Here is a 23,686-nt window from a genome sequence, read left to right as displayed (position 1 = left end):
ACCAAAATATCTCAGGGCAGCCCAGAAGCCCACATGTACTAGCTACAAGCTTGGCCTTGCCTGAGCAAATGCCAAGTTCAAATCCCTGATAGCCTTTGACACATTGAGTGCCTTTGGGCAAGTTAAAATTGATTGAAGTTTACTTTTTGGAATCATGCCTCTGATGATCTGCTGTCGTTTTCAAATAGGCTCAGCAACTTACAGCAACCTGGGCCGAATATCACCTGTTGAGTGGTGCCACTCTAGCCCCCAAGTTGCCAGTCCTAGCAAGAAATGAATGGTGCAGGTGAGCACAGGTAGCAACGGGCCTTGGCATCAAGCCATTTTGGGTCTGGGGCACTGGGCTTTGGCTACAAGCTCCTTCCCTCCTGTAGACATGGCAAATCTAACTGCTGACCAGAGTCTTAAGGGACCTGTAGATTTGCTGCAGGAAAGGTTCCCCACACAGATCTCTGTTACACTCCAGGCCTGTCTTTTCCTGGCAGAATGTACGTTTTGCTGTGATACAGAAGTGCAAGCCAATTGGCCATTCTGGCAGGGGCTGATGGGAATTGTAGTCCATGAACATAGGTTGGCCACCCCTGACCTAAGAGGTTCTGCAGACAGAAGCATCCAAATGGAGCCCTTTTCTGCTAACGAATTTGTTCAGGGTACAACACTTTGGAAAGTTCTTCTGGTCAAGCACCAGTGCAATGAATGGGAGCAGCAAAAAACGCAGGAACAATCTTGTGTGATTTCCACTCATTCCAGTGAGGCTCACGCAAGAGAAGTTCTTGTTGAATTGCATTTCATGGCTCAGATTTCTGTCTGTGGATGCTTTGCGTGGATAGCAAGCTTGCCTCTGTCAGTCATTCAGTCCATTTCAAGACGTGAATCCTGTGTACCTTTGAAAGGTAAGACACTTAACATGTGCAGGATGCATTTTTCCCTGGGTCTGATTTGTGTAGCCTGAAATGCCATTCCTGAAGTGGATGTCGGTCTCCTGATACACAAAATAATTCGATAGCACAGAGGTGGTCTCTCTCTCTCTCTCTCTCTCTCTCTCTCTCTCTCTCTCTCACACACACACACACACACACACACACACACACACACACACACACACACACACAGAGTTTTAAAAAGGTCCATTCAGTCACATTCCTGAGCATTTCTGAACCATCTAGCATAATGCTTCAGGGTGGACTTCTTTAAAAAAAATTAAGTAGGCTAATCTCTGGACAGGAAGAAGTTATTTTCGTAACTGCTCCAAAGTCTAAAACCGGAGGGATTTGTTTCTGGTCATTTCAGCGTAGCTGTCTCAGCAGTTCAGGCTCCAAAATCTCTTTCTTTTTAACAAGACCTATTTGTTTCAGTTATACACCAATGCTTAACAAGTCTAGTCCAGTTTTCTAATTAAGGGTTTTGCAAAAAAAGAGAGAGGACATTAGAGACAACAATATTTTAAGAGATGGGGGTACTATTATCAGACTTATCTGTGGCCAAATTTATGCTGGGGCGCAGGGACGAATCAGATGTGAACTTGGTGGACATGTATTTCTTTTAGTGAGCCCATCAAGTTCACATGTAAAGAGCATGTGTGTATATATGTATTGGACTGTTAGAGAGATGTGCTCTATTTTCTCTTGCCCTTTTTCTGTTCCTGGCGCAATTCTGATCTTGCAGGCAGGAAGGGAGAAAATTACCTTGAGATGGAATGGAGGTAAGGTGTGGTGGTGGGAAATGTCCAGTACCCCTTCCTCATGTATACCTTTTATTGTCAAATGCAAACCTCCCTGCTTTATTGTAAATGAGTCTAACATGCAAATAATGTCTTCATCTTGATTGGTTTGACCTTGAACCCCCCCCTCCCCCGGCAACTGTTATCACTGTCAGGGCCCAGCTCCAAAATATGTGAAGCAATGAGAGTAAGAAGTTCCACTGAGCAAGTGCAGAGTGTATTTCCTTCATTGTGAAATAATTACAGAGAATCCCGAGGCTGGGAAGCTTATGGGAGAAAAGTTTCCTGGTCAGAGAGTAGCATCTTTGGACAGACATGAGCCTGACTTTTTTTTTCTAAACTTCAGAAGTATACTTTCCATTGGAGGTGCTTCAAAAACCTGCCAAACCTGTTTTACTAAAGACTGTAGCAGAACATAAAAATACTATTTTATAGGGAGAGGGGAAAAAAGATGGCGACTGGTGCAGCAGCCTTGTAAGATTGCTCCACTCTTAAACTTTTAACCTTTTTCAAAATTGCCTTTTAAAGAGATTACTGAACTTCTCTTATTTATAATTTTTGCATGATTTTCCCCCAGTTGTTTAAGACTTAAAAAAAACCCCCCTCAACTATAACGTTTCGAGGACGTCTCTTAACGCTCCCCTTTATCTCAAGGAATAGTCTGCTTTATTATCTTGAATAATTCTACTGCAGGCTGACTTTCCTGACCAAGGACATTATTTTATTTAGCGATTCTTGTGAAACTAATTACACAGTGGAATTTCCTGCTAGGACTTCTTATCCCTTAAATCAACATTGAGAAGACTCTCCCCGCAGAAATGGGCTCAAGAAAACTGCGTTGTTCAGCTAACTCCCTGGTCTATTCTTCTCAAAAACACACAAACAAACAAAAATGGACCAGTTTTGTGTGGACAGTGTTTGGGAGAGTTTCCCTCAGACCAACAAATACGCAGTTCTTGATTTGGGTACTGAGGCTATGACTTCTTTAAATCCAGTCTCTGTAATTTCCCCTCTATCAATCGATCTCAGCAGCTGTGTTACTGCTTCCTTGGATAGTGCTGACAAACTCCCGGCCTGTGAATTACCAACACAGCAGGCTGGCCAAGCTGATGGTCAGAACAGTCCACTTCTACCTTTAGACTTGGTAGGTTCTGACCTCAAAAACTTTTGAATTGTTTTTGATAAATATCTCCACCTTGATTAACAAATTTGATGAGTTCAGATCATAAGAACATAAGAACTAGCCTGCTGGGCCAGACTGGAATCCATCTTGTCCAGCTCTCTGCTACTCGCAGTGGCCCACCAGGTGCCTTTGGGAGCTCACATGCAGGATGTGAGAGCAATGGCCTTCTGCGGCCAGATCAAGTTACTATCAACCAGAGGTGTAGCTCCAAGGGCGTGGTGGGCGCGTGCCCCTGTGGGGTGTGGCGAGGGCGTTCCGGGGGCATGGCAGGATGAGGAGGGATGGGGATGGAGGACGCACTAGTGCACTGGGCGCTTTCCCCCCTTGCTACTCCTCTGCTATAAACTCCCAATACCAGCTGTTACAAATGAACTTAACAGTGCTGCCTGTTTAAGATTGCAGAATATCTTAGCTCTGTCTCTTCAGAATAAACAGGTGGCCATCCTCGTAGGAAATTCCAGTTTAAACCATAACAGATGGACCAGCTACAACACTATCAAGAACTTAATTAGCAGACTAATGGAATGCAATCCCAAGGATACTGAATTGGTCTCTTATTTGCGACTTCCCCCAGTAAAGAAGTATAGCAGGCTCCTGCTTACTTTTAAATCACCAAGGGCGCCAAAACAATTACTTAAAATGAAGTATAGTTTTTTTTGAGTGCTTTAACATCATTATAACTAGAGTATTTAAAGACAACAGAGTCAAAATGCTTCTTGAACCTACCCATAAACATGGTAATAACAGTCCCCTAGTTGAACTTATGGCAGAAGGTAAGGCCATGACAGCTAATATTCTCGCTAAGGAACAATTTGCAAGCATCATTGAGGACTGGAGATTTCTGTGAGCTGACAGCCATCATACAGCTCAAAGATAAATGTAATAAGTCACCCAAGATAGCCATGGAGGTGGAGGGCTCACTCCAAAAGATCACCTTGCAAAGTAATGAGTCCCTAACAAGTAACCAAGATAGCTTGTTAATGACCTCAAATAGCAAACCGAGTGAATGCCCTGTGATAAATTATGAAACACTGGATAACAAAGTGAAAGACTCCTACCTAATGCTGACCCCCAACCAACAGGAAATGATACTGTTGCGATTGGATAAATTAAGAAAAGTCCTCTGACTGTCCCAAGAAAGTACAGCAAACAGCTCAACAGATCTACCAGGCAGAGGGGAAATAATTGAGCCATCTTTCCAACCACCCAATTCTGGAGCTGAACTGTTCACAAGCAATCTGTCCCAGGCGATGACAACCAGGACACCATCTGAAGAAGAGGACTCTGCAACACGTGACTTATTTAACCAGTCACTCCAGAAAAACTAAGGTGAACATGAAATAGATCTAGACTCACGGCAATTACTAATGGCTTATAATGCACAAAACACTTCACCCTGCGGAAAGTCAGGGGCACAAGAGCTGGCTGAACTGGAACCTATAGATTGCAGATGGAAAATGGTGCAGGAACCTCCTAAGACTGTTCAACTGGTCCAGGAAAAAAGAGAGTGACCTATGGAATCTCACTGAATCCAGATGTGTCCCATTACAGCCTGGGACTTCTCAAGTGATACCAATACTAACCAATGGTTGCACCTTCGGGGACACTGGAGGCAAACTAGAACAGATAGTAGAGCACGATTGACGCCAGATACCTCACAATCAACAGTCTGGTATGATACAACCTGCATTGCTAAGGATGAGTTTTCTCCATTCAAACAGATCTGGCAGGTTCTGCAGTGTTCTGGATGACAGTGGAACAAAAGAAATGTGCATGTACATGTGACCACAGCTGCCTCTCTCTCTCTCTCTCTCTCTCTCTCTCTCTCTCTCTCTCTCTCTCAAAAGCTATTGTCTGTCTTGTACAATTCTGCTGCCCCAAAACACAATCTTTACATTCATTTTACAGAAATAGGGTAATGGGAGGTTAAACCATTTTAGTTGGTTATCTTATAAAACTTAAGAAACATGATCCCCAGTGTTATTTTAAGCTACATTGTTTTTCAGTCCTCAACTGTAAAGAAGTAGTAAGAAAATACATGTGACACACAATTCACAGGTTGTGTTGTCTTTAGATTTGTATACTGAACCATACAATACAGGTACTTGCTGGAATTGGCTGCACTGGGATGCGGTGGGGGGAAATTAATCTGGCAGTCTCTCATTGTGATAAGTGAAATGGACAGAAGATGAGAAGTGATTCCTGATCTTGCACAGACCCCAGATATCAGAACTTTGACTAGCAATGGTGCCTCTGCCTCTTTTGTTCTAAACAGTGGAAAATGTGGAGGAAGAAAACTGTCAAACCCAGAACTCGCTTCCAGAATTTTAAGAAGCTATCTCACCCATTAAAAGCATCGTTGTGCTTGATGTATGATCTTTCTGACGTCTGAAATCCCCTCTCCCTCTTTTATTTGGACACAATGATTCCCTGAGTTGGGGGCAGAGCTCAACCTTCAGGGATTTTGTGGAAAGCACCTGGCAGCAAGTGATTTACAGGCAACATTTTCAGGATTTCTCTGAACAGGGAAGTATGCCATTCGTTGCATAGCCTTCTGAAGCACAACTGCCTTTTTAACAAACAAAGCCCTTCTATGTGCTTTCTGTATGTGTGTTGTGTGTATGTGGTTCCTCAGTCCTGACCCACGAGGGCTGCAGTGCTCTCTGCCAGTGAAATTTTGAGACTGGGCACACTTCTCTGAGGGGCCTGCACCCTTCATGGTTTTGGCATTCATGTCTGCCTTGAGTGACACTCTCCTGTGCAAAGGGAGATGGGGGATATCCAGAGGTGGGATCCAGCAGGTTCTCACAGGTTCCCGAGAGTAGGTTACTAATTATTTGTGTGTGCTGAGAGGGGGTTACTAATTGGTGATTTTGCCCCGTGATTTTTGCCTTAGTTACACCCCTCCTCTCAGCAGTAGCGCGCAGAACTTGAAGCAGTCTAGCAGGAGGTGCACCGGTGTGCGTGGCAGCCTTCACCCTACGTTAAATTCGTTTCCCGCCCAAGGACCCGGTATGGCGCCCAGCTGCTGTGTCCCTTACCACCACAGCCCCGCCCAGGAAGATGCCCGCTGAGAATGCCAGTCACTGCCCGTCATGCCCTTTAGCCCCATTACGCCATATGCCACAGTTTGAATCCCACTACCATGGGAACCTGTTACTAAAATTTTTGGATCCCACCACTGGGGATATCTTTAACTTCAAGAGTACGGACATAGTTCAAGAGGCATCCCAGCACCTACCAACTTCCAGCTGTGAACTGGCTGAGCAGTGGGCTTTGTTTTAAACTTTATTTCTGAGAAATGACATATCATTTCTCCGTCAGTGCAGACTTTTGGTGTTACATCTTGTTACAACTTGCCACTGTTTCTACCCTCTGAAATCTGGGAGAGGTCCACTTTTCACCCCGCCCCACAGCAAGAAATCTTTCCATGGAGGGAAGGGGTGTGTGTGTTTATGGTGCATCACAGTAGAGCAGTGGTGGGGCTGGAATAAGAGCAGAACAGCCAGAATTTAAAAACCTGCATGTATTAAAAATGTTATTTAGGATGTAATTAAAATTAATAACTGAAATTAAATTTTATGCAATGAAAAATGGGAATAAGGGAACGAGTGTTCTTTGGCTGCCATGCTGAATTTTGGAAACTTGCTGGTTCTGTTTGAATACTTAATTCCATTATGATCCTAGATCAGCCAACAATAACGTAGTCAACAAATTCAGCAACAGATCAGGAAAATACACACTGGCAATGGAAGTCACGTCCTTGTTTAGCTTCCAGGTTATGTACATATTTAATAAACAGATTTAAAAGATCTCTATTTTTATTTCACTTCTTCCTGTGAAAAATATGTTCACCAGGCTGTCTTTTCACACCGGCATCTGTTTCCTTGTGCTGAATTTTCTCCATAAAAATGAATGTGTTTTTAAGTGTGTATCAAATATGTGCGAGTGTTGTGAAAATGGTATAAAAGTATAATTGTGTGCTTGAATGTGCCTCTGTTGTATATATGTGTCATTTAAACAGTATGAAGAACCAAAAGAATCTTCAAGGGTGGTGGTGAAGATGAGATAAACCAAAGCATTTGGCAACAACAATCATACACAATAAATAGCCACTTTGACTTACCGTATGCTTAGTTGGCTGGAGCACTGTGGGGCAGAAGAAATTTACTATTAAGTGAGCAAGCAAACTTTGCTTTGAAAGGAGTATATTGACAAAGCAATAATGATTTTAATTGACAGGGTTGCTTTTCCTTATGTCTTCAAAGCAACAGGGCTAGAAACTTCCTTTTTGAAAAAAATGAAAGCAAAAAATTCAGAGACTAGTCTGGGACCGTCCCTGAAAGATAACTTCCTGTGTCTTGCTGGTTTTTGTGCTCGAGATTTCTATAGTTAATATATTTAAAATAATGTTTTAAATTGAATTCCAAAGGGGTGCACCAAATATCAGAGACGAAGCCAAGGCAAAGCCAGATAGAGAATTTTATATAAAATTCACTTTTATAGTTAGCATTATAATGTATACATCTTCTTAAAAATGTGTCACCTATTCACATATAGTAACACAGACCTATGTGTTTGGCATTTTAAATGTCAGATTTGAGCTGGCCTGCCATAGGAAGCAGCAGATCTGGATTCATCATTAAGAGACAACAAATGTTTCGCGTCTAAAATGAGTGTTTTGGATGTTCTGAGACAGAAATAAAATAAATATGTTTTTAGTCCTTGAGGCAGAAAATCCAAGTGACATCTCCTCCTCCCTATGAAAGTAAAATGTAATAATGTTTGTTTTTATTTCTTTAATCTACTTCTAGGCCACACTCTCAACTTGAAAGCCCTTGCAAGGATGCTCAAAATTACTAAACCATTTCAGAACAAACAAGACCTTATGAAAATCAGCAGCATTAAAAGCATGTTACCAAACAATAACAAGTTCAAAACAATTATGCAATAATAAATTGAGTATATAAGTCTTTTGTTTTCCTTTGAAAAATTGACACCAGATTAAATATGATATTCATTGACACCAGATTAAATATGATATAAAAGAGAAGCCAGCCATTTCCCTGAAATTATGGTAAGAACCCGGGTAGATCAAAAAGTCTTAAGCTGGTTCTAAACACTTAACAGACTAGGTACCAACTACATAGTTGTGAAAGCGGGCTGGTCTTCAATGTTAATAAATTGTTAATTCAGTCATACAACTGAGTTGTCATCACGGAAAAAGCCTTGCCGTTTGTCAGCATCCTTTTATTGTACCATCGTGGCTCACAGAGCTGGGCCTCCAAAAATCTGCCTAATAGTAAAGAAGGTTCCTATGGAAACTAAATAGATGATAATTGGCAGCCATCTTAACCTGCTTGATGATCAGGCTGGTCCTGACAATATTGGATGGGATAATCAATTTCTGCATTCACAGTGACCATTACATCATGCAAACAGTTTTTTGGGGGGGAGGCGGGACCAGAAGGTGACTTCCCTCATAGATTAGGTTTGCCTTTTTAAAATGTTTAATGTAGATTGATAGGCATTCTTCAGGTCAGGTTCTCCACATGGACCTTTAAAAGACAAATCTCAATACTATGAACATGGTTATTGCAATGCAAATATTCAATATTAGTATTCTGTAATGAATAAATATGCCCTTTTTGTCACACTGGGAATTTAATGTTCATAAAGAAACTAGAGGGCCAGCATGATATTGTGGTTAAGAGCAGATGGACTCCAGTCTGGAGAACCAGGTTTGATTTCCCACTCTTCCACATGAGCGGTGGACTCTTATTTGGTGAACTGGATTTGTTTCCCTGCTTCTACACATGATGCCTGCTGAGTGACCTTGGGCTAGTCACAGTTCTCTCAGAACTCTCTCAGCCCAATTACCTCACTTGGTGTCTGTTGTGGGGCAAGGAAGGGAAGGGAGTTTGTAAGCTGCCATTGGTCTCCTTACAGGAGAGATAGGCAGGGTATAAATCCAATTTTTTCTTCTTCTATTAACTAGAGACTCATTTCAGGGAATGTGTTGGAAATGTGGAAAGTCCATGTAATGCTGGACATTCAGGGATTCAGGTGTGTGGTTGCTTCAATCGTGTACTTAGATTGTGTATTTATCCTGAGCAAAAACGTGAAGTTCTTCCATGTTCAACCTGCATGAGCGCCACAGTGATGTAGCGGTTAGAATGGTGGACTCTAATCTGGAAGACCAGTTTGTTTCCCCACTCCTCCGCAGGAGCAGCAGACTCTTATCTGGTGAACCTTGTGGGATGACCTTTGCCCAATCATAGACTCTGAGTCTAATCTACCTCACAATTGTTGTGAAGATAAAATGGAAAACAATGTAAGCTACTTGGGTCCCCCTCAGGAGAAAGGCAGGGTGTATGTGAAGTAATTCAATAAATAAATATGTTAATTTGGGTACATCAGTGCCACTTTGCACAAGCAATACTCAGAAAATCTGATATTCTCCTTAATCAGTTAGAAATGTTGGTCTTCACAGAGCAGCTTGTATACTTCTCTGCGTACGCTTAGGATGGGTTCCCATGTGCATGTACCTCCTTTGATGGTTCAGAGTAATATCACACATGATACAGAAGAAAATCCAGGTTGGATGCCAAAATTATACTAACAAGGAGTTTCAGTCAGCTGCAAGTTCTTAATAAGTATACCTGCACATGTTTGCAACATGAATGTGTTGTGTTCAAAATTTCCTATTAGTAGGGCTGTCACTTGACTTAATAGATTTACAATGCAATATTAAACAGATGGATTTAGAATGAAGTAATTCTGCATAGGATATCACTTTCAGTCATAATGAGGTTTACTCCATTGAACCATTCTGCATATATTTTCATATTCATAACACAATAGTTCTGAAGAAAAAAAAACTCTCTTAAATAATACACTTCAAATTTGCTTAAAACCGAGTTAGAATATAAAATAAAACAATATATAGTAAAATACAGCTAAATGTATTGGGTAGCACATAAACTAAATGAACCACCTCAGGTTTTAAACTCAGCAGATAAAATCGTAAGCCAAAATATCACAGCAGGTTAACACCAGTTAAGAATCATTTTGAATGTGTCATCTCTGCTGCTTTAACGTTAAACCCCCCCATTTTAACTTCACTTCTTCCTTCTACAAATTAAACCACAATAATTTTCACAACTTCCTGTTTCACATATTGAATTTTTCCTTTACACTGTACACATTTTAATGCTATGTATGTCAATAAATCATATACTCTGTACATTTTGTGTATAAATGATGTATGTTGGGCATATTGCTTCCATATGAATTGTGTCTAAAATGCTACAACATGAGCAAACTTATTAAAAAAACCCAACTGCAAAAAAGCAGAGGACTGAAATTGTTGTTGACAACAATATAAACAAGCATGAAGATGAAATGGAATAGCAACCATTTGCTCATCCCTAATGGCTGCAAGTGGATAATAGCTGCCACCATTCAAAATCAAAACCAGAACTTAATTGAAAGCCAGATGGAACAGAAAGATCTTTGCTTGGCTCTTAAATGCTGAGGCTGAATGTGCCAAGCAGACCTTATGAGGAAGGATGTTCCTCAGGTTTTGAAATGATGCATAGCAGGCAATCCCTCAGAAGAAATACGATTTATCCAGCGGCACCTCCCCTGAAAAAATCTGCTCAAGGGCACCTTTTAATTGAGGAAATATTTCTCATTTATTAATTGACAGAATGTTACTATCTAGATTTTTTGGTATTCAATCAGAATATCTTACATGTTCATCTGGAAACGTTTGTTTACTTTATTTAGGTCATTTACACACAGCGCTTCTCCACACGGCAAGCCTACCTCCTTGTCGGGGCAGATTTTCAGTTAAGCAACGTATTTGCTAGGTTATTGGGAGTGGGGGGAATGGGGGGTGAATTTCATTTACGTAATTATCCCAAAACCTCTGTGCTTTTGATGGGTGAAATAACGGATCTTCCCAATTCACCCTTTCCACCATTATACATTGCTGAATTCTCATTGCTTGGATGGAACTATATACCTTTACTCATTTTAAAAAAATCTTTAAGATAAATCCAGGAGAAAGTCTGTTTGTTCTTTGGGTTGCACCTGTATTAGAAAAAATGAATTGGTCAGCTAATAGGTTATCAGGACTTCCAAACATGCATCCACAGGGAAAAGTGCGGAAAATGGTAGACTGTGCATGCCATGGCACATCAGTGTTCATACACATACATTGAGAATTATGTAAGCTAGAGGCGGTATCTTTCTCTCACTTAGTGATTTAGTTTTCTGGGCAGAGACTTATTGACCATGCTAGGGACTTAGACAAACAACATTTTAATAGGGAGTCTTGGAATGGCAACAAATAAATAGCATCTGTGAATTTTCCAGGCACGGGTGCCAGAAATTAAGGACTATCACTGGTCAGTGGGAGCATATGGTGAGCTCTAATCTTGTCTGCCAAAATATATTGCTTGATTTTCCAACCTTGGGATTTCTTGCAGAAATTTGCATGCTTTGGGAAAGCAGAGACTAACTTGTCTAAAGCCACGATGAGAGTTCCAACTGTTGGCTAGTTTTCATGTGCTGAAATCACTGAGGTCAGAGACCAGTATCAAATCTTGATGTTCCTCCAAAAATCAATTGAAAAAGAAAATCATTTCCATTCCAGTCCCCATCCCTCCGCTATTAACACCTGAGAAATTGAATTTATTTTTGCCGCTGAACTGCTGAACTGCTGAAATTCCTCTGGCCTTAAACATGGGGCTGCAAAGCCCACAGACCTGCTGGATGCATTGGGACTCGCCAATTAATAGAGTGTTACACATTCCTCTCCCTCGCCCTGGGGTAAGTTTGTGCTTGGAAGGGGTCAACAGAGGTATTAAGATGGAAGTAGATTGGAAAAAAACCAGAGAAAACTCAGAATGCAGCTTTTTTGGGTTAAGGTGGCTATTAGAAGTTAAGAAGTCTTGGGGGTACACTCTCTGCTGTACAGAGTTGCTAAACTGGCTTGATAATACTCTGTTCTACGCTGGGAACTGTAGTTCTTTGAGAAGAGATTTGGAATCTCCAGCTGAGAATTTTCAGCTCTCTTGCCAAACTGCAGTTCCTAGGATTCATTGGGGAATCCACGACAGTTAAAATAGTATACAGCTGATAAAAGTTTGTAGAGTTGACTAGCCTTTTGGGTTATGCCGGCCTACTGATAATGTTCAATGGATACACTTTATAGGACCGTGGTGGCGAACCTATGGCACTCCAGATGTTCAGGAACTACAATTCCCATCAGCCCCTGTCAGCATGGCCAATTGGCCATGCTAGCAGGGGCTGATGGAAATTGTAGTTTGTGAACATCTGGAGTGCCATAGGTTCGCCACCACTGTTATAGGAGGTAGTCCAGATCTTCTCTGTAGCATATAGCTTTCGTTGGTGCATTAAAAGCCATCTTTTCTGGATGACGAAATCCCTGACATCTCCAGTTAAAGGATGTCATGTGGCAGGAGTTTAGGAAAGACTAGGTTGCCTGGTGCTTTTGGAAAACGCCTGGTGATTTGGAGGCGGAGTCTAAGGAGGGTGGGGTTTGGAGAGGGGAGGGACTTCAATTGGGGTATGATGTCTTAGAGTCCACCTTCCAAAGCAGACATTTTCTCCGGGTGAATTGATTTCTGTTGTCTGGAGATCAGCTATCATCCCAGGAGAACTTCAGCCACCACATGGAGGTTGACAATCCTGGGAAAAGCCTGAGACACTGGAAAGTCTTTGTCATTCAGAACTGACCTCACCGAGCTAAATGAAACAAGAGTCTGACTTAGAATGAGACAGCTTCATGTATTTGATGCTTTTGCTGTTGTGAACTGCTGTAAGATGACTACCTAGAGTTACCAACTTGTGATTTTAAAAATACTTAGTCAATTAGCAGGATATAAATGTATTAGTGGCTAGGCACAGGGACAACGTTTGGGGTGAGTTTGCTATGCCAGCAGATAGAACTCAGTGAATCAAGTTGTGACGTGAATGGAGGGAGGGAGTGTAATGCCCAGTGCTCCCGATTCCTGGTTTGTCCAAAAAAATACCTGATATTTTGTCTTAGGCTAAAATACTGACAGTGTAAGTCAAACACCTGATGGCTAGAAATATGACACACATGGACCTCTGTGCTTTCCTTGACCCCCACCACAACATAGACCTGAAACCCCTTGTGTCTTACATGCGTATCTACCTTGATCCAGTTTCTCCTCTCAGAACAGCAGCAACCCAGAGCACAAATGTCTCCACACTCCCAAAACAAGTCACTCTCCCTTTCTTCATCTCACTGTAGGCCAATTATGAAAGTGAATCACTTTGAATCTGGTTTCGAACAACCTTAATGTCCATATCCTCCCTGAAGAAATCTGTGGATCATAATTTGGTGATGGTTCTATGCATTCTTTGTTGGAGAACCTCAACTCTGTTGGAGAACAACAGTTTCCAGAGCTTTGTGATAGCACTGCCCTTTTACAGAGGGCTTAAGCCTTGATTGCATTCTGGGAACTTCCAGTGTCTTAATTTTAGTTTGTATACTAAGATTTCAACTAGGAAAGGAAGTTTTCTTTGGATGCATCTCTTAGAAAAATCTCATAACTCTCCCCCACATTCTTTCATAGCTGACTTCAAGGGCTACATCAACATATTAGGGTGGGGTGGAGAGAAAGACTGAGCAAAGAGGCAAATAAAACATGAAAAAGAAACAAATGAGAATGTTGAACTGCTGTAAAGATCCTGGGAAGACCAACACAGGCAATAACATGAAAGTTTAGCTTGTGTATGAGTTGTTCTAGGGGACAAAATTGACAAATTGCCTGTTTTATGCCTGAAGTTCATAAAATTAATACTCAAAAGGTATAATTTTGCTTTTCTAAACTGACATGTGAACTCAGAAGTCAGTAAGGAGCATACTCAGAACTGGAAGAGATCCCTGGGGGTTAATTAGTCCAACCTGCATCCTTGGTAAGATTTCCTATGAGAAAATCAACATGAGCAGATGCTTTTCCAAGGCATGTCTGCATTCCTCACAGCCACTGAGAGAGGAGTGCTTGCCTTGAACTGGAGAATGTCTTCCCATGAAGTGAGACGAGGCAGCTCCCATAAGTGTGTTTGTTTATTATATTCACAACCAATTTTTCCTCCAGGGAGCTGTGAAAAAAAGTTTCAATTCCAGGGCAGTCTTCTATCCAGACACTAATTGGACCTAGTTCTCCTTCCCTTCAGTAAAGTGGCTATCTTGCCCAGAGTCAAATTTGGCCAGTGGACACCCAATCTTTTCTCCATTTCATGAGATACAAACTTTCGTGTGTTTCAGAGATGCACTGTCCTTATAAATGACAGAATAGCGCTTCAAATGGATTTTACCTGTGAAACATGCCAAAACAGCAGTAAAACCCCTCATTTGAAACAAAAAAAGTTAAATATACACCCAACCTGTATTTCAGATGCCTTCTCAGAGGATGCTACCTGATTTCTCCATCTTACCAGTTTTCCTTTTGTGTTGTGGGCTGAACTGTCCTCTCTTCTCTTTCCAGGCACGACTGTTTGTCCTCCTTGTGACAACGAGATGAAGTCAGACGCTATCCTTGAGCACTTGTGTGCCAGTGAATTTGGTAAGGAACACATCCTCTTTCAGATTTTTACATTTCCTATCTCAAAATGAACAAGTTCTGGATTCTCTGGCTGCTATAATCAGGTCTTGGTATTGGGGCAATCAACTAGTCAGGCTCTAGAATGGACCTGGTTTTGACTGACAGTCAAGGTTTCACATGCATGGAGCTTAATTGCTTGGGGATGCTGTTAGATCACCAGTTGATGAACCAATATGCTTCTTGAACAATCCTTGCTGGAGCCAAGCTGGCAGTGGGCCTTTGCCTTTCAAGAGTGTACACATGTAAGCAATACAGTAACATGACGACTCATGGCTTCTTTCACTGAAAAGTGAACTTGTTACTTCTAAAACTGGATCTGAGCCACAGGACCATCTGAATTCTTAGTCAACCATGTGTAACAGGGCAACAAACAAAAGACAGTTCTTAGCAGCTATGGCATGTTCAGTGGTTTATCTGATGGCAGGCGGACCCATACTGGAGAAAACAGTGCATAAAATAATGTACACCCTGATATTTTAAGGCTTTGTATGTCATAATGGTGCCTGGACACAATACACATTCGTGAAAGTTTGATATTCTAACTAAAATCCTGAGGAAGGAATGTTAATGCTGTAATGATCGCGGCTGGACTGACTTTTTAAGGGACCTTGGGTGGTTTCCCATTCTGCTGCTTCCCCAGACTTTGATGGATCTGTTATCCTTAAGAGTTGTGAAAGTTATACAGTCTTTGTGTGGTATGAATTGCTTAACTCTTCTGAGAAATGAAAACGTTTGTTTATGATGTGGTAACTTTGGAAAGCCCACACACTCAACAGTGTCCTACAGAATGTTGTGTGCTTTATTAATATTAACAATCCGTAACAATGACCCTGCATACAATCCTCCTTTTGTATCCAGGAGGTAAACAAGTTGATTCATCCACCATTTGAAGATGCAGAAATCTGACGTTTCAGAGAGGCATGATGACATTTAATGTGGTGATTGCTTTGGATATCCTCCCTTAGATCCTTGTTCTCATTCCTAACGTACAGATGGGTCACTCATGACATCGATTCACCTCTAGATGTCAGTGTTGTGTCACATGCCAAAAGGGAGTCCTGATAGTCCTTGTCGCTCAGACTTGGGTGTACCATTGAGTCTCTTGGGCAACTCTGGTATGACTTTCCAGAAAACTGACAGTTGGTGAGCCTTTATTTGTGAAGCTTATTATCAAGAACTAATGTAGCACCATGTCTAAAGATTATATTAAGCACAAAGCTACTGCCAAAAATGGCAGGCTGGTGCATATTTCCCTGTTCTATAATGTTTAATAGGATTTATTCCGTGTTTAGTAGAGCTTATCATTTTCTGCATTTCCCAGCCCTATTCCAAGGGTCTCGATGTGGTGGGCATGGAAAATTAAGAATTTTCTAATGATTAATAAGTTGGATGCCATGGAAATAGAGAGAAGTGAGGAAGTGGATGTGATTTTCATTGGAACCTGTGCATTTAGTGTAAAATCTCATTTGGTATTATGAAAAGGCAGAACTGTTCAAAAACACCTTCTTTACCTCAGTGTTTTCCCAGCAGGAGAACAATGCTCAACCAGGAGGGAATGAAACACTAGATACAGTAGGGGAAGTTCAGCACAGAATAAATAAAGATACAGTACAGGAATACCTGGCTACTTTAAATGAATTCTCATCTCCTCGGGCTGATGAACTACATCCCAGGATATTATAAGAACTGGCAGAAGTAATCTCAGAACCACTTGCTGTAATCTTTGGGAACTCCTGGAGAAAAGGAACTATCCCAACAGACTGGAGAAGGGCTAATGCTGTCCCCATCTTCAAAAAAAAAAAAAAAAAAGGGGGGGGGGAGAGGACCCAAATAATTACTGTCCAGTCAGCCTGACATCAATACCAGGAAAGATTTTAGAGCAGATCATTAAACAGATAGTCTTTAAGCAGATCTTTCAGATCCTCTGAAGATGCCAGCCTCTGAAGATGCCAGCCAGGTGAAACGTCAGGAGAGAATGCTGCTAGAACACGGCCATACAGCCCGGAAACCACACAGCACCCCAGTCTTTAAGCAGTTAGAAGGGAATGCTGTGTTCACTAAAAGTCAACATGGGTTTCTCAAAAACAAGTCATGCCAGACTAATCTTATCTCTTTTTTTGATAGAGTGACAAGCTTGGTAGATGAAGCTGAAACCAACAGCTGCACCCAGTAGGACCAAACTAGTAGGTCCCTGACCCTAGAGAGATCCAACTGGCCCTAACTTTTTTGGCTCTGGCTCTAACCTGGTGGAATGCTCTGTCTAATGAAAACCAGGCCCTGTGGGATTTGTTATAATTTCACAGGACCTGTAAGACAGAGTTGTTCCACTAGGCATATGGTTGAGGCAGCTATGGCTTTTCCATCTGGTCCCCCCCCCCCCATTCCATGTCATTCAATCTCTATATTCCATCTCCACTTGATTGTTGGTCTGTCCTCGGAAAATATGAATTGTTTTGCCATCTGTGAAGTTTTATGCTGCATGTTTTTAAATTGTTTAATCTTATGTGTCTATTGTTGTTGGAAGCGGCTCCAAGGCCCCGAGGGGGGAGCAACAGAGAAATTTAATTAATTAATAATAATAATAAATCACGCAGATATTAGGGGAGGAGCAGAGGCTTCTATTCTATACAAATATACAAAATAAATGTACCACACTAGCAGAGTCACTTTTGCCTACACCATTTGCATTTTGAAAGTGTTCTTTTCTTATCTAAAGTACTCCTGCCAGTCCAACAGGGGCAAAAGTAAAATTCTGCAGGCTTGTTGTTTTCCTGCAACACCCCCCCCCCTTTTTCCTGGCATCCAGTAGCTCAATAGACTGGTCCTTTGCTCCAGAGACCTGTCCATTTCTCCAGACAAATCTAGAGGTCTTCTGATCATTCTAAAATGGTGGCCAGAAGAGTGGTAAAAGCTACTGTTTGGTGAGCTAGGGAAGGCAGGAAGGAGCAACAAAACAGGATAAAGAATTTTGCTTCCTGTTAGGTTGTTTTGCTTTGTGGAGAAAAGCGAAGCAATAGGAAAGGTTGTGTTTTTGCCAGCATTTGGAAACCGTGCAGCTTCTCTGCTCTGCCCTGCGGTGGCTTCAGAAAGCACAAAAAAATGGACAAAGGAAAGTCTACAGCCAAAGAAAGGTAAGCTCGCTATGAGGCAGAACACAAGTGTACAAATGGCCTGATTTCATACTAAATCCCTGTTAGAGACTGAAAAATGCAGAACATTACTTAGGGAAGAATGTAGAGCGCTTTGGAAAATGGTAGAATTAATTCAATAATCAAAGCCTTCTGCAGGACCAGCAGGTTATTTTGTCAGTGCTTCACTGAAGTGCCAATTCCTAAAGATCGATAACCCAGTACTACAAGGTGACCAGACGTCCCGCTTTTGGCGGGACAGTCCCGCCTTAAACCAATTTGTCCCGTGTCCCGTCGGTTTTTTTTACTGTCCCGATATTTGGAAGGCTGCCGCACTGCCTTCTGGGGTGCTCCCGGTTCCCGCCCTGTGACACGAGTGCCCCAGAAGGCAGTGCGGCAGCCTCCTGCGCCCGCCCACCCTGGTCCCGGTTTAAAAAGGTGACAATCTGGTCACCTTACAGTACTAGGGTGAAGCTTGGGAGCTCTGGATCAGCAAAAGCGAACCCACCAAAAAGACTGAGTCATGTGTAGAACTTAGTTCTAAATCTATCTGTTCACTTAGAAGGGTTTACAGCTGAAAACAACAAAGATCATCTGGGATGGTAACCAGCCTCGGCCTTGCTTTTTTGGCAACTGAGTGGAAAGCAAAAAAACAAACAAACCCCTAGCCAATTTAATTTCTTTGTTGTTGCTGTTGTGGTTCAGCAGCTCTTAACTTCAAGGAAGAATTAAATCCTTTCCATTTCTTTGCACTTTCTCCACCTTATTCTTTAGAAAAAAATATCTAGCATGAGGCTTCGTGGTGCTGGGGTGCAGTAGCAGATTCCCATCCAGGATGCCCACATAGCTGAGGCTAGGTCTGATTTATGTCCAGTGAAACTTTATAGAAATGAGTGATGCTTACAACATGTTGGCAAATGGAACTTTCCTGGACAAATATAAAAGGTTAGGTGTGCATTGCTTGGGAATTACGACTTGGGTGCGCCATATTTGTGTCAAGACAGGGCTCGGGACTTTCCTCTCTTGTAAGGAATACATGAAGTTCCTGTACATCAGCTTTGCCAAATACCTTCAAGCTCAGGATGGATACTGGGAACATTTTTATACCAGGGAATTAATATAAACAGCCACTCCTATGTCCTGGCTTCACAAGAACATTCCTAGTTCAGCCTGGATAGAGAAACAGGCATGGAAATAAAAAGGTTTTGAATTAAAATGGCAGCAAACTTTCCATTCCGAGTTGCAGGGAAGAGCCAAAGTATACAATTGCAAATCCCTAAAACTTTAAATTTTCCTTGTGAAATTTTGATTTGCCATTTGACTGTGAAATTGTGCATCCAGATTTGGATGTGGGCATCTCTCGGCAGTTATGTATGAAGCTACTCTTCATCAAGTCAGGTCACTGATCTGTTTAGTAAGCATTGTCTGTAGTGGCTGTCCATGGCTTTCCAGAGTTTGTCAGAGGTCTTTCAAATCATCTATTACCTGATCATTTAACATGACACTGAAGTGGGGACTCTGCACAAGCAAAGCAGGTGCTGTGTCAATCAGCTGCTAGTCGCTCAACAGGTAGTAAATATATAGAACTTCGTCAACTGTCAGTTGTGAAATCCTGCCACCATTACTTGTTGGCTGTCCCATACTGTCAAAATGATAAATATGGTTGCATGTTCACTATCCGGTAATGAAATTAGATATTGTAGGATGCATCCAAAGAAAACTTCCTTTTCTAGTCAATGAGCCAGTGTAACATTGGAACAGTGTAACAATGAGCCCATTTAACAGTCCTGTTTAATACTTCCTGACAATTCAGGGGAATTCACAATACTCAGCCATGCAAGGGAAGGGGAGGGGGTGAGGGGTGGCATGCAAGAGGAGTGAGGGAGGGGTGGCATGCAAGGGAAGGCAGGGGAAGGGGGCCCGGCATCTGGACATGGCCCACCCACCCTAACGGAAGGAGAGGGAAGAGAGGGAGGGGTGGCATGCAAGGGAAGGGGAGGGAGGGGAGGAAGTGAGGGTGGCATGCAAGGGAAGGGAGGGTTAGGGTTAGGGTTAGAGCAACATGAGGCATCCCGGCCCACCATCTAATTGGACAACAGTCTGGGGGAGGGGGTAAGGAAAGAATCAATCTATCCTGGCCAAGCACAGGGGCTTGAGGTGGCCACTCCCTGTCACTCATAGGGGAGAGCTCTCTCACAAGGGGTCAACAGTCGAAAGGGAGCATGTGTGGCTATATTTAAAATTAGTTAGGAACCAACTAAAGGGGATACATTGTGCTCTTCTCCCTGATGTGAGGTGAGGCAGAAAGAGGTCTAAGGGTGCATTCCATCCCCTTTTCCTTTCTCAATGAGGCCTTGAAATAAGGTTGTCAGCTCTGTGTTGGAACATTCCTGAAAGTTTGGGGATGGAGCCTGGGGAAGGAGCTCTGCATAGGGCCACTCTCAAAAGAAGCCATGTTCTCCAAGGGAACTGATCTCTTGTCTGGCAAACAGTTGGAATTCCTGGAGATCTCCAGGCCTCACCTGGAGGTGGGATTGTCAGACCCTCCCTCTCATACCATTCTTGACTCACTTGGGTCCATAATGTGGGGATTCTTGAGTACAGTACCCTCAGAGGACCATCTCAATCTGTAAACTGACATGCAAACTAAGAATTCTTGCATTGCTTCTGATTTAGCTTGTGGGTTTCCGTTAAAAAGGAGAATGGTGGTATTGTCAGGGAAAGAGATTGGTTCTTCCGTGGTTTTACAGGCCTGGCCACAGCCTGACTTCCAGAGCCAGCCCTAATTTTTGAACCCACCAGGAAGCCAAAAAACAAAAACAAACTAAAAAACTGAAACTCCCCAAGAGGTAAGACTGTTTTTAATTCAGTTAATCTTCATGTAGGTAGGTATGCTTGGAGTAGTCTGTAGATAGTTTGGGATTACTGTCTCTGGAATCCACAGTGCAGCAAATTGATCCTCAACAGTATTCTGGGGCAGCTTGGCCATGAGGCAAGATGAGGTAGTCGATTTGGGATGCTGCTAATTCAAACAGAGAGTTAGATGGGTTCAGCTGACTAATGGGGCATTATGCCGTGCTGTGCATTTCCTGTTTGTTTTGATCTAGCTTTCCCTGATGACTCGTGCTCCTTTCTAAGGAGCAGAGGGGTGAACTTCTGGATTTTCCATCCTGTTCTGGTCCCAAGAAAATCATTAAAAAATTCTTAGTAATGAAAATGGAGTGAAGGAGCTGGAGGGGAAATTTAGGAGGGTGCAGCATTCAGGAATGTGCAGTAGTTCAGTAGCCAGAACACACACATACAAACCCCCCAAGAAAGGATGCACTGTTACCCATAACACATCTGGAAGGCTAGGAAAATTTGTTGTGTTAAGTGCTGATGCTGGTTCTGTTTGCACGTTGGCGACTTCCTGGCAAGGGACTGTCACAAAGACAGGGAGAGCTGAACCATATGCTTGTGGTGTTCCTTTTCCATGTGTCACCAGGACATTTGCTAAACACAAAGGAGGGCCAAACCAGAATGATTCAGGACGCCAACTTGTGCTCCTAACAGACTAAACAGGGGCAGAGCCTGTGAGGACCAAAAGCCTTGGCAGCAGAGGAACATTCTCTTTATAAAAGATCACAAGAGTGTTGTGTTTTCTGGGTAGACTCTGTGTCCAACACCTCATCCCAAGGCTTGAATGTCAATAATTCCACAAAAAACGCTCTGGCTGACAAGAAATGTACTAGCTTGCCCATGCATTCCTGTCATGTGGCACAGTCCTAACCATGTTTTCTGGCAAGTTATTCCTGTTACGGAGCACAATGGGACTTCTTCCTTCTAAGTGTGCTGAGGGTTGCTGTTTTGTTTTTATTCATTATTTCATTGAGCTTTGATGTTAAAAAAAGCATCAGAACATCACAAAAAAGTAATTGTTTTAGCAGTTATAAACCTTTGCACTGTTTGTATGTCTGTATATAACAGCAGCGCAATTGGTGTAATGAACACATTTTTTAAAAAAAAAACAAGAGGTACCTGGAAGAGTGAAAGAGCATTCTGATACCCGAGTAGACAGACCAAAAGTGTAGTACTTATTCGCAACGTTTTTAAAAGGGATTCCAGACTTTTTCCAACATTTCGTCATGCTTGTTTGCTTCAAGAAGACATCCAGTCTTCAGCTGAATTTACTGTTTTCACCACCCAGCTTGAGATTTTGGGCAGGTTCTTTGCTTTCCATACTGGTATAACCAGATGTTTGGCAATAAGTGCTGCTGCACGCCACATCCCAGATTGCTGAGAGCCAGTCAATGAAGGCTTACAGTGCAATCTGAAGAACCGTTACTCCAGTTTAAGCCCATTCAGTTACTCCAGTCAAAGCCTATTCATAGCCAGGCATTCAGAAGGCCTGAAAGCATGGAATGCAAGCTTTTTTTTTTGGTGCCTAAAAGGGGCTTGGGGAGGTATGCCCCCTCCCCCTTTAAAGATACTCTTTACCAAGGCTGATTCCACATGGGCCAAAAACAGTGGTGTGAAAACGGTGTGAAAACAGTATAAACCCTTTCACACCATTTTAAACCCTTTCACACCGTTTTCACATCGTTTTCACACTGCTGTTTTTGGCCCATGCGGAATCAGCCCTACTCTCTGGTTTCTGTCTCTTTTCTTTATGGAGAAATAGGTACAAGGTATTTAGTCCTCTTTGTAAGGAAAGTGGAACGGGAGACTGCAAGCCAGCTCAAGCATGACTTCTATCCTGAGTCAGTTAAACCCTTGCTAACTGTGTTGGTGCTTTTCAGCACTGTCCCTTGCCTTCCTGTCCTGTCCCTTTTCTTTGTTCTTGTTTGTGTCTTCTTTCTCGTAATGTAAATAGTAGCAAGCGAGAGCAGTAGGCAACAAATCCATGAAGGAATATTGTGTCTCAGAACAGGTGCAAATGTCTTCTTTTTGCTAGTGCATAACATCTGGCACGCTCCTATTTTCATCAATAGATTTATAAAGAACGAGGAAAGCATGACGCTTTAGGAGACTTACACTCCGTAAAGTTCTCCCACTGCAGAAATACATTGTACAGAGCTAGAAAATAGAAGGAACATGATATGGCAGTCTTGAAAACCGTTACCTCTGAGTGCAAAGGAAAAAATGGTTTTTAAATTTAGGGGGGGGGGGATGTTTGTGGGGAATATAAGTAAAACTGAGTCAAAGGCTCATTCCGCACATGCAGAATAATGCACTTTCAAACTGCTTTCAGTGCTCTTTGAAGCTGTGCGGAATGGCAAAATCCACTTGCAGACAGTTGTGAAAGTGGTTTGAAAACGCATTATTTTGCGTGTGCGGAAGGGGCCAAAGATAAGCACTTTACTCATATAGCAGACATAACACAGTGACTATGTGGCAACCACTATGTAGCCTTTCAGCTGGGCCAGAAGACTGGAGAGTTATAAAAGTTACATTAATTTTTTAAAAGGGATGAGGGAACCAGGAAATTACAGGCCAGTCATGACACTCCCATCCTCTGCTGTCTCCTAAATCTGAACCTTTATTGCCTCAGGAATGGACAGTTAGCTATAACACCTTTGTAAGGTCCTTCACTAATAAAATAACATGAATACCCCCTGGTATAGATGCTGCTGGTAAGATAGGCTGGCAGAGGAAGTGCCTTGTACGTCATCTGGTCTATGGTTTATAGACCATTTTGACCTAGTTACTGTGATGGATGTTGACAGGATCCTGGGATTAATGAAGGCTACCACATATGCGCTGGATTGTTGCCCATCCTGGCTGCTAAAATCATCCAAAAAACACATAAATTAGCTCTTGTTGACCGTCATAAATTAGTCACCAACCCAGTGCACTTTCCCTCAAGCACTCAGGCAGTCATCTGTCCACTACTCCAAAACCCATCCCTAGATAAAAATGGTGTTGCTAATTATCACCCAGTCTCTAATCTTCCCTTTCTAGGCAATGTGATTGAGAGAGCAGTAGTAGACCAACTCAAGGACATCCTAGA

General features: G+C 42.3%; 1 protein-coding gene across 1 annotated transcript in view; it reads left to right on the top strand.

Moving 5' to 3' along the window:
- The window catches only part of SFRP1 (secreted frizzled related protein 1), a 46,394-nt gene that overhangs the window by 3,271 nt on the left and 19,437 nt on the right, over positions 1-23,686 (top strand). Inside the window, exon 3 of the mRNA XM_048512609.1 lies at positions 14,453-14,530. Coding sequence (XP_048368566.1) covers positions 14,453-14,530 — 78 coding nt within the window. The remainder of the gene's footprint in view (positions 1-14,452; positions 14,531-23,686) is intronic.

This window comes from Sphaerodactylus townsendi, linkage group LG12, assembly GCF_021028975.2.
Source record: "Sphaerodactylus townsendi isolate TG3544 linkage group LG12, MPM_Stown_v2.3, whole genome shotgun sequence".
Lineage (NCBI taxonomy): Eukaryota > Metazoa > Chordata > Lepidosauria > Squamata > Sphaerodactylidae > Sphaerodactylus > Sphaerodactylus townsendi.
Note: the sequence above shows the minus strand (reverse complement) of the source record. Positions and strands in the feature narration are given on the sequence as shown.